This window comes from Podarcis cretensis (genome assembly GCF_951804945.1).
Source record: "Podarcis cretensis genome assembly, chromosome: 2".
Lineage (NCBI taxonomy): Eukaryota > Metazoa > Chordata > Lepidosauria > Squamata > Lacertidae > Podarcis > Podarcis cretensis.
In genome coordinates, this window is record NC_137171.1 from 114,610,415 (window position 1) to 114,622,535 (window position 12,121).

Here is a 12,121-nt window from a genome sequence, read left to right on the forward strand (position 1 = left end):
AAGTCACCAGACCCTTCTATATAGTGAGAAGGTGGGGAGGGGTATTACTCAGAAGGGTGGTGGGATTGGGTGATTGGCAGATAGCTGTGATGAGCCTGTTGACGACTCTTAACGACTGCAATAGGTCTTACAGGAAAAAGCAAGGGGTGAGAAGGTGAAAAATGGCTTTGTCATGTATAATGAGATAAGAATCCAATGTCTTTGTTCAGACCAGGTCTCTCCATGGTTTTAAGTTTGGTAATAAGTTGCAATTCAGCAGCTTCTCTTTCCAGTCTATTTCTGAAATTCCTTTGTAATAGAACAGCTACTTTGAGATCTTGTATAGAATGTCCTGGGAGATTGAAGTGTTCTCCTACTGGTTTCTCTGTCTTGTGATTCCTGATGTCAGATTTATGTCCGTTTATTCTTTGGCGTAAGGTTTGGCCTGTTTGTCCAATATAGAGAGCTGAAGGACACTGTTGGCATTTGATGGCATACACAATGTTAGACGATGAGCAATTAAATAGTCCCGAGATGGTATGTGTGATGTTGTTGGGGCCAGTGATGGTGTTGTCCGGGTGTATGTGGCAGCAAAGTTGGCATCTGGGTTTATTGCAGGCTCTGGTGCCAGTGTCCATGTTAAGTCTGGTTGTAGTATTATTGTGGGTTAGGAGTTGTTTAAGATTGGGTGGCTGTCTGTAGGCAATGAAAGGTCTTCCTCTTCTGGGGGGCTGGGCCATATTTTTTTGGGGGGAGGGGAGAAATGAATGAATTCCTAAGCCCCACAAATAAACCAGAGATGCATTTTAAATAAAAGGACACCTTCTACTCATGTAAAAACATGCTGATTCCTAGACAGTCCGCGGGCCAGATTTAGAAGGCCCCCGGGCCTTAGTTTGCCTACCCATGCTCTACAGTAAGGGAGGCAAATAGGGAAAGCCTTCCAATTGTCTTTTCACTTACAAATCCTGTCTAAAGGGCGTATTTGTGTATGAATAGGGTGAGCCTGTGACCTGGATTCAGGAACTAAAGTATTAACCATCACACACAAAAATGTCCAGGTTGCCCATGTCAGCATCGCCCTTGAGCCAGTGTCACCAACTGGACTCATGCACTTCAACCCCGACTGGGCTAGGCGAGCTGGGTAGCACTTCCAGAGACCACCTTCTACATAGGAACAGGTCAAAGTGCTGTGGACTCACAGCTTAGAGTTGTGAGCACCGGATTCAACTTGCACAATACAGTCGTCGCACAGCAGAGTATAGCAGAGTCTGGCAGTGTATAAAAAACTCGGAGAGCAGCTCTGTAGAATATCTTCTTTTATTCTATAACTACAACTATAATACAAAACTATATACAGAGCTAAATAGAGCTAAGCATTAATGAATGCTGCACTGAGTGTCTGCAGCTGCTCTTAGCAGCAACCTTATCTCTACAAATGATCTCTAACACTCAGTCTCTCTCTCTCTCCGACACACTGACTGACTGACTGACTGACTTGGTGCTGGAGCTGAATAAGTAGAAAGCAGAACACTGCTCCTCCTCTCTGGAGAATCAGCAGACTCGTCAGGAGATTCTTGGATATGGGAGGGGTGAAATCTCCTCAGCCCAGGTAATGCAATCAGTGACCATTATCAGGTATCCTGGCAGACAGGATTTCTGCTGTAGACCGCTTCCGATGATGTATGTATGATTATTTTGGGGTGGTCTTTGATTAATGAGTTGGGCAATGTCAGAGGTATTTAAAGGTTCCTGCAGAGTGTCTCTCCCTCCTTCGAAGGATAGGGACTGTTGCAACAGAAAAATAAATAAATATCTGCCTTGCTTTCCTCTGGATCCTGCCTCCATGCATTCTTCTCTGACCGATCAAGGACTTAAGAATCCCATGGGGAGTTGGGCTGCAGAAGCCAAACCCCAATTTATACATCAATTGGATGGTGTCTCAGAGATACAACATAAACTGTCACATTCTTCCTATGTTCAACTTATTTTAAAATGTTGCCTTAAATATACAGAATCAAGGCTGTGGACCCCTTCGACTCAGCATTGTCTACACCAGGGGGAACCAACTAAGGCGCCCCTCAGGGCTTCAATTCTCACAAGCCCCTGCCAGCATGGGCAGTGATCAGGGCTGAAAGGAGATCTAGCCCAATTAACAATGGGAGGGGTAGTTTCTGCCTTGCACCTTGCATGCATAGAAAGGCGAGCAAGCAAAAGCATCAAGCAGGTGCAACAAGCCCCCTGGTTATGACCTCATTCTCCTGGGTGGGACTTCGAAGCACATTGCATTCTGCCCCAGATTAGTCTGCTTATTTCTTCTGGAATCATAGAATCATAGAGTTGGAAGAGACCACAAGGGCCATCGAGTCCAACCCCCTGCCAAGCAGGAAACACCATCAGAGCACTCCTGACATATGGTTGTCAAGCCTCTGCTTAAAGACCTCCAAAGAAGGAGACTCCACCACACTCCTTGGCAGCAAATTCCACTGTCGAACAGCTCTTGCTGTCAGGAAGTTCTTCCTAATGTTTAGGTGGAATCTTCTTTGTTGTAGTTTGGAGCCATTGCTCCGTGTCCGCTTCTCTGGAGCAGCAGAAAACAACCTTTCTCCCTCCTCTATGTGACATCCTTTTATATATTTGAACATGGCTATCATGCCACCCCTTAACCTCCTCTTCTCCAGGCTAAACATGCCCAGCTCCCTTAGCCATTCTTCATAAGGCATCGCTTCCAGGCCTTTGACCATTTTGGTTGCCCTTCTCTGGACACGTTCTAGTTTGTCAGTGTCCTTCTTGATCTGTGGTGCCCAGAACTGGACACAGTACTCCAGGTGAGGTCTGACCAGAGCAGAATACAGTGGCACTATTACTTCCCTTGATCTAGATGCAATACTACTATTGATGCAGCCCAGAATTGCATTGGCTTTTTTAGCTGCCGCGTCACACTGTTGGCTCATGTCAAGTTTGTGGTCAACCAAGACTCCTAGATCCTTTTCACATGTACTGCTCTCAAGCCAGGTGTCACCCATCTTGTATTTGTGCCTCTAATTTTTTTTGCCCAAGTGCAATACTTTACATTTCTCCCTATTAAAATTCATCTTGTTTGTTTTGGCCCAGTTCTCTAATCTGTCAAGGTTGTTTTGAAGTGTGATCCTGTCCTCTGGGGTGTTAGCCACCCCTCCCAGTTTGGTGTCATCTGCAAATTTGATCAGGATGCCCTTGAGTCCATCATCAAAGTCGTTGATAAAGATGTTGAATAAGACTGGGCCCAAGACAGAACCCTGTGGCACCCCACTAGTCACTTTTCTCCAGGATGAAGAGGAACCATTGATGAGCACCCTTTGGGTTTGGTCAGTCAGCCAGTTACAAATCCACTGAGTGGTAGCATAGTCAAGACCGCATTTTACCAGCTTCTTTACAAGAATATCATGGGGCAAGTTTGGAATAAGGAAGATTTAAGAGCAGGGGCCCTTGCAGACTTCCAGCTCCCATAACTCCACGTGGTGTTCTCCACGCGGCCTGCTTTCTTTCATTAACGTGAAGATTTCATTTTTCGTTCCTGAGATGAAACCAATTGTTTTCTCTTGAAACGCGTTTCTTTTAGACTCTCTCTTGCCGTCTGGATGCAGACATGTCTAAAGTCTCGTTTCTGCGACTTCCGAAGTTCTGTATATAAAGGCTTTTGCTTCTTCATAAAGTGTTGTCCATGCGGTTCACTTTTAGCCTACGCTATTGTAGGGGACACATGTTAAAAACTGGATGGCAGTGAATACAACTCAGGACAGATCCTGTTGAAATAGCTCTCACAATGCTTCTCTCCCTATTCCCATAGCGTCATGGTATTATGCAGGATTAGTATTCCGGGTTTAAATATCACAGTAGACCTGTTCCATTCTCTCGGCTACACACTTTTAATACTGGGATGTTTATGAGGGGTTATCTTTCTTTCCTTTCTCCTTCTGTGTTGGAACTCCTATTTGGGGACTTCCCTGGCTTTTTTCTGGCCTGTGTAAGACCAGTCTGGATAGATAGACTTGGTGAAGACTTGACATTTTTATCCCCAAAAAAGTTTTTGATTGAGTTTCCACTGAAATTAGGGTGCATTTTAATGTTTTAATGTTGTATTTTAATCTTGTTTTTTAAGCTGTATTTCAATCAATTGTTTTTATATTTGGGGTTAGCTGCCCTGAGCCCGGTCTTGGCTGGGGAGGGCAGGGTATAAATAAAATTTGTTCTTGTTGTTATCTTACATAGTGAATTATCTTACATTAATTGAATGGGATATGTTCCCAGGTTTAGGACTGCAGCTTTAGGGTACAACCCTGTACTTGAGCTATTAAGGCGACAGCGCGATAGGCTATGACTCTTGTCTTGCCCCTATAGCCAGTGACTTAGCTGTCCAATATGGGCTGTGTGCACATTTTACCTTGAAAGCACCTTCTTTCCCCTCAAATAAGTCTGCATGGCTATTGTAACCTCCCCATGAGACCTTATGTTGAAGAGTAGGTACCAAGCCGTATAAATAAAATTTTAAAACAAACAAATACTAGTCACATTATTTCACCTGCTGACACTGACCCATCTCCCTCAGATACCAGGGGGTCTCGCTCCACAGATGTATAATAAGCACTTTTTAATCCATTTCAACCATAATGACACTTTTTATTAATCATGTTTGGAAGTGACTGTTGAAACGTCTAGTTGTACATTTGTGGGGAGGGTGGGACCAGGGAGGAGTCCTGGGGTACAACACTAGCAGAACAAAAATGAGGAGCTATATTTTCGGCACACGTACAGACACCAGCAGGAAGCGAGGGGGCACTCCCAATAACCCCTTCGCCCCAGTTTTCTCAACACACCCCTTCATGCCACGGGGTGCAGCAAAACAGAGAGAGGAACCAAGAACTGCGATGTGGAAAGTGGTGGACCCATTTTGTAGGGCGCAGCTAAGGGGACCTTACTGCCCTTAAAAATATATATATTGTGGGAACAGAGAAACAGGGAACTATGCAGAGACAAAATAAAGCTTTTCTAGAGCAGGGGTATGAAACCTCAGGCCCTCCACACTCCCCTATATGGGCCTCAGGGTTTTTTTCAAGCCACACTCTCTCTTTTGCCTTGCTCCATGCGTGAGTGTTTTTGCCTGACTGGAATTTGCCCTTGGTTGTGCCTCTTCTTTGCCTGTTTAGAGAGATGTGTAGCTCTGTAGAAACCTGTTTTTTGTGGCTGGAATGCAGCCTATTGTACGAAGGCAAAAAGTCAGTTGCTCTGCCCAGTTTTGCCCCAGAAGGTTGCCCACAAGAAAACATGGCCCCCAGTTTGAATAATCTTCCTTACTCCTATTGCTGATAAAAGGTTGAGAGCATCCATAAAACTGAGTAAATTTTCCTGCCACCAGCTTGCTGTTTCAGTCTGGGGATAATGGAGTGCTGATAACCATCGTGTGCTATTTTCAGCCTTAGATATGAGATATGATAGAAGTATTTTTTAAAAAAAATTGGTGGGGGATTATAGGAGCACAGGAAGCTGAAACGTGCTGGAGATTGGGAGGAACAGAGGTTCAAGGAGCATGTAAAGTTAGAACTTGAGGCAGTGGTGCTGTCAGAGTAGGATTCTAGGGAACAAGTTCTGCGCTCCGCTCACCAGAGTTTGGCTTACCATATTTTGGGGGAAGGCACATGACTCCCCCCCCCAACCAAGAATTCTGGGAACTGTAGTTTACCCCTCACAGAGCTACAATTCCCGGCACCATGAACAAACCTCAGTTTCTAGGATTATTTGGGGGATATCACGTGCTTTAAAGTCATATGCCTAAGAACCAGGCAGAGGGCCTTCTTGGTAGTGGCACCCACCCTGTGGAACATCTTCTCATCAGATGTCAAGGAGATCAGTAACTGTACAACCTTTAGAAGACATCTGAAGGCAGCCCTGTAAAGGGAAGTTTTTAAATATCTGATGTTTTATTATGCTCATATATGTGTTGGAAGCTGCCCAGAGTAGCTGGGAGCAACAATGATTATTATTGTTATTAAAGTGAAATCATCATCATCTAAAGAGTTCCTGAAACACCGTTAAGGGCCGAGATTAAATTATTTAACTGCACCACTGCTTTTAGAAATCAGGGGCATTATATGTGTTTGATGCTGGTCAGTAAGGTCCCCTCGATGACAACTGCAGGCTGGGCCGATGGGTCAACTAGGCAGCTATGCGGTAATTGGGGTGTATTTGGGGTCGCACGTCCCAAACAATGGTGAGTAGCTGTCGCAGGACTCGATCCTTGCCCCGGGCCTGTCCTCCCTGCATCGCCTGCAGTTTCTTGCGGGTTTGGGCTTCCACCTCAGCAGACAGGTTCCCTTGCGAGCCCAGAGCCTGTGGGCGGGAGAGAGAGACAGCAAAGTTAGGAATTGTGATAGCACCTGAAGGAAGGTACAGGTAAGGAGTGAAGTCTATCTTGACGTCATAAAGGTAAAGGTAAAGGTACCCCTGCCCGTACGGGCCAGTCTTGACAGACTCTGGGGTTGGTGCGCCCATCTCACTCAAGAGGCCGGGGGCCAGCGCTGTCCGGAGACACTTCCGGGTCACGTGGCCAGCGTGACAAAGCTGCATCTGGCGAGCCAGCACAGCACACGGAAACACCGTTTACCTTCCCGCCAGTAAGCGGTCCCTATTTATCTACTTGCACCCGGGGGTGCTTTCGAACTGCTAGGTTGGCAGGCGCTGGGACCGAGCAGCAGGAGCGCACCCCGCCGCGGGGATTCGAACCGCCGACCTTCCGATCGGCAAGCCCTAGGTGCTGAGGCTTTTACCCACAGCGCCACCCGCGTCCCATAGCCGTGTCTAAACAGCCAAAGTGTCAACTTCCTTTAGAATTTCTTCCTGGAGCCCAAGGAAGTGCATTTCTTGTGAGGTCAGCGTCATCCTCAAATCAGATATTCCAGCACTGGGATGGAGAAATTCGGATAGTTATCAGCCAGGATATCTATATGAGACTTCAGTGTTTAGAGGTGCCATGCCATTGGATGGGGAGGGTGCTGGGGAACCACCAGAGTTGGCCCTACCATTAGGCAGAGTGAGCCACTTGCCTCAGGCGGAAGGTGAGCGGCAGCGAGTGGCGGCAAGGCCCTAAAGGACAGGGCTGGTATGTGCCACTTGCAGCCTTCTCTAAGCTAGCTTGCTACCCATGCGTATTCTGGTGGGTGCTGTTCTGTTGCCAGTTGCTAAAACTTGGGCTGTCTTGAACACCTCGGGCCCACAGAGGCTGAGGAATAGGCCCAGCTTACGCTCCTCTGACCCTTCCATCAGCTTGTTTGCTTGGAGGAAGCAGGCAAACTGAGCGAGGTAGGAGTCCCATGATTCAGAGGCTGGAGCGAATGGCAGTAGAGGCACGAGTGAAGCCATGGTTCTGATACCGTCGTGGAGGGCGATGGATGGAACACAGTGCTCTAGCCAGTACGGTCAGCTCTGAATTGGGTTCTGTTCAGTAATTTCACTCAGTGTTACAGCTCAGTGAGTGTCCGAATCTGGCTGTGCTCTGATGTCCATCCAATCCCATCCTCGTCCCCAGTATCAAGTAGTGGGTGGACATAGCAGACAACACAGAGATTTCTCCAAGTGGTTCTTTATACTAAGCTGGAACTGAACTGAGCTCAAACAGCTCAGCCGGCCTGCTTTTATAGGCAGCCGGCTGTCAACATTGTAACAACAACACCCCAGGGTTTCCCGTCTAAATTAACTGACGTGGACCTGAGTGAAAACTATATACAGTGGTACCTCAGGTTACATACACTTCAGGTTACATACGCTTCAGGTTACAGACTCTGCTAACTCAGAAATAGTTCCCTCAGGTTGAGAACAGAAATTGTGCTCCGGGGGCGTGGCGGCAGCGGGAGGCCCCATTAGCTAAAGTGGTGCTTCAGGTTAAGAACAGTTTCAGGTTAAGAATGGCCCTCCGGAACCAATTAAGTACTTAACCCGAGGTACCACTGTACACAATACCCCCAGTGGCCAGGGTGAGAACTTAAATACATAACACCACTCCAGATTTGTGTAAGGTTACTTCTGAGCCTTTTCTTCTCCTGAAGATCTCCCGCAAGGCACTGGAGGTTTAGGATCAGCGTTTTCCTTCTGCTAGATGGGCTCCTTTCCCAGGTTGACGAGCCCCATCTGCCCCTCACTTCCCTCCACGGCACATGCAGAAAATGCTTTCTTCACCGCTGGACACACTGTTGGTCATGTCTGCTCACTACACATCTCTGCATGCATGGGAAGTCTCTAATCATGCATTGAGAGCCAGTGTGGTGTAGTGGTTAAGAGCAGTAGACTCGTAATCTGGTGAACCGGGTTTGCTTCCCCGCTCCTCCACATGCAGCTGCTGGGTGACCTTGGGCCAGTCACACTTCTCTGAAGTCTCTCAGCCTCACTCACCTCACAGAGTGTTTGTTGTGGGGGAGGAAGGGAAAGGAGAATGTTAGCCGCTTTGAGACTCCTTCAGGTAGTGATAAAGCGGGATATCAAATCCAAACTCTTCTTCTTCTTGCGGGGTTGAGACCCATCAGCTGTCCTCACCTGGTTTAGCCGGCCAATCGAACCCATTCCCGGGGGGTGGCTGCTGTCGCATGCTGACAGCTTCTAGGAAGTGAGAGCTGGATGTACGGTGGGGACCAAAGGTGGACAAACCACCCCAGAAGGACCATGACGTTTTCTCCACTAGAAGTACTACCCCTCTGTAAGATTCAGCTGCCAGTTTAACTGGCTTCTACACGCAGAGTCCTGGGGCAGCCAATGTGTCTTCCAGATATAGGGCTAAAACTCCCCTCGGCCAGCATGATCGGTAGCCAGGGACGATGGGTGCTTTGCTCTAGGTAAAAAAGGTAAAGGACCCCTGGACGCTTAAGTCCAGTCAAAGGCAACTCTGGGGTTGCGGCGCTCATCTCGCTTTCAGGCCGAGGGAGCCGGCGTTTGTCCACAGATAGCTTTCCGGGTCATGTGGCCAGCATGACTAAACCGCTTCTGGTTCAATGGGACACCATGTTGGAAACCAGAAATGCCATTTACCTTCCCGCCACTATTTATCTACTTGCGCTGTCGTGCTTTCGAACTGCTAGGTTGGCAGGAGCTGGGACAGAGCAACGGGAGCTCACTCCGTCGTGGGGATTTGAACCACCAACCTTCTGATCGGAAAGTCCTAGGCTCAGTGGTTTAGACCACAGCACCACCTGCGTGGTCTAAACCACACTCTAGCAACATTGGGAAGGGATCACATAGCTATAGGTAAAGGTAAAGGGACCCCTTACCATTAGGTCCAGTCGTGACCGACTCTGGGGTTGCAGCGCTCATCTCGCTTTATTGGCCGAGGGAGCTGGCGTACAGCTTCCAGGACATGTGGCCAGCATGACTAAGCCGCTTCTGGCGAACCAGAGCAGCGCATGGAAACGCTGTTTATCTTCCCGATGGAGCGGTACCTATTTATCTACTTGCACTTGATGTGCTTTCAAACTGCTAGGTTGGCAGGAGCAGGGGCTGAGCAACGGGAGCTCACCCCATCGCGGGGATTCGAACTGCTGACCTTCTGATCAGCAAGTCCTAGGCTCTGTGGTTTAACCCACAGCGCCATCCTAATCCATCTCTGCCCTAATCCATCTCTGCCAATAAGGAGGTCTGGAAAACGACCCTTAAAGGGCTACCCGGTCCTCTTTTACATAGGGAGCTGCCTTACACCCCTGGTACATTCAGCTCTGTATCATCCACACAGGCTGGCAGAGGCTGTCTAGGATTTGGGGCAGGAGTCTCTTCCCCACCCTGCCTGGAGATGACAGGAATTGAACCGGCCACCTTCTGCATGCAGATCCAATGCTCTGTCACTGAGCTACATCTAGCACAACTAGTAAACCATTCTCTTCCCTCTCCCACAGCCATCCATTTTGCCTGTGCTGTGGCCTCTTAGAAGGTAAACAGCTCAACCTGCCTCCTTCAAACCTGCCTCATCCTCTGTACCACCTTAGAACAGGGGCTGCCCTGAATTCTTCCCTTTCCTAAAAATAACCCTTGCCTGATCCCCAAATTCCCAGTTTTAAGTGGGAGGGGAATCACCCTATGCCATTTGGAATCGCTTCCCCACCCCTCCAATGCCCGTCTGCCTCTTCCTCCCGTGACTCATCCTCCATTCTCAATTCCCCCCCACCCATAAAAAAAACCCCTCAAGAAATCTTACCGCCTGCTGCTTCTGCTGGAACTCTTTCTCACGCTCCAAGCGGTATTGCTCGATTTCAGCCTGGGCTTCTTCTTTGGCCTGCTTCAGCCTCCGGGCCTTCCCTGGGATGGAGGTGGCAAGACAGACATTGAAGGTCAGGTGGAAAGAACATTACCTGCCTCTCCAGGCCTGTTTTTTTAGGTTTGCGCTTGCCCTGGGCAAGAGAAAGAACCTGGGGAATGGATCCAAAGGGCACTCAGTCCCCCCCCCCAAAAAAAATTCTAGTTCATTCTCCTCTGTGATGACTGCACAGCAATCCTTTATCAGAGAACTCAGGAATTCTGGTCCTCCTCAACCCCCCCATCTCCTCCCCCCCATAAAACAGAAGCCCCCTCTCACGTTTCCGAGCCTCTGCCACTTTCTCGGCAGCCCTCTTCTCAGCCTGCAGCAGCTGCTGGATTCCCTGCGTCTGGCTGGCCATGGTTCCCTAGCAATGATGCTCCCAAAACAGCTGATCTTCTTGCATCCACTGAACTGGGTACCACAACATCCAAGGGAGGCAGCGCGAGGTCCTAGTGCCCTCCTTTTTCTGTGCCATCCTGTTGGCACTCTGCAGTCCTTAACTGCTACAGATGGCCAGGACTTCTCTCTCGTGCTTTTATATTGGAATGCGCACGCATTCACACTTCTGAGATCCAGCGCCGAGGGCCTTCTGGCGGTCCCTCACTGCAAGAAGTGAGGTTACAGGGAACCAGACAGAGGGCCTTCTCGGTAGTGGCGCCCACCCTGTGGAATCCCCTCCCTTCAGATGTGAAGGAAATAAGCAGCTATCTTATCTTTAAAAGACATCTGTTTAGGGATGTTTAGGGAAGTTTTTAATACAGTGATACCTCAGGTTACATATGCTTCAGGTTACAGACTCCGCTAACCCAGAAATAGTGTTTCAGGTTAAGGACTTTGCTTCAGGATGAGAACAGAAATCGTGCTTTGGTGGCGCGGCGGCAGCAGGAAACCCCATTAGCTAAAGTGGTGCTTCAGTTTAAGAACAGTTTCAAGTTAAGAACAGACCTCTGGAACAAATTAAGTACTTAACCCGAGGTACCACTGTATTTAATGCTGTATTTTTTTTAACACTCCATTGTGAGCCGCCTAGAGTGGCTGCGGAAACTCAGCCAAATGGGCAGGGTATAAATATATTATTATTATTATTATTATTATTATTATTATTATTATTATTATTAAATCATGTTCCCGGTCAATTCAGGGTTGTGCAAATATAGACGGTTGGGAAGTTTCGCACCACAAACTAAAATATCAGACTTTTTTTTGCAGTGAGGAAAGCCAAGGGCAAATGCAGTGGGAAGTGTGGGATGAGTCACAGAATTGCAAGGTTGGAAGGGACCCTGTGGGTCATCTAGCCCAACCCTTGACACATGCCTTGATGCGATGTTGTCTAACCTCTTCACAAGCAAATCAGAAGGGATGCCAGATAAATATCTGATGTTGCCTAACTTCCTCGCAAACCTTGTACCAGCAAATTGGGTGGGTGGGTGTGGTTGACAAACAGGTTATCTGGAAGCAACCCCCACCTTAGGTAGTTTGCCGGAGCAGGGAGAGTCAGCTTCAGATCTCTGCACCACCAAAAAGCTCGCTAGGGGGCCTTGGCTGGTCATTGCCACTCTGCCTCTCCTACCTTGCAGGGTGGCTGTGAACTTAAAAGGAGGGGAGTAGCTTGCACTTTGCTTGGTGCTCCCTTGAGGAAAGAAAGTGTGTGATAGTATGAAAGCAGTCCATCAAATTAAGCACCATTGCCTTGTCTCCTTAAGAGAGCAACCTAGATCTCTGCTAGGTAAAGGTAAAGGGACCCCTGACCATTAGGTCCAGTGGAGGTCAACTCTGGGGTTGCGGCGCTCATCTCGCTTTATTGGCCGAGGGAGCCGGCATACAGCTTCCAGG

At 48.2% G+C, this 12,121-nt stretch overlaps 1 protein-coding gene across 1 annotated transcript; it reads right to left on the minus strand.

Moving 5' to 3' along the window:
* Positions 1-4,617: 4,617 nt before the first annotated feature.
* Positions 4,618-10,738, minus strand: ATP6V1G2 (ATPase H+ transporting V1 subunit G2). The gene is made up of 3 exons (XM_079964204.1): positions 10,565-10,738; positions 10,187-10,287; positions 4,618-6,345 (listed from the first exon to the last, which is right to left on the minus strand). Exons 1-3 carry the CDS (start codon positions 10,644-10,646, stop codon positions 6,172-6,174), a joined length of 357 nt encoding a protein of 118 aa, XP_079820330.1. The 5' UTR covers positions 10,647-10,738; the 3' UTR covers positions 4,618-6,171.
* Between the last annotated feature and the right edge of the window lie 1,383 nt (positions 10,739-12,121).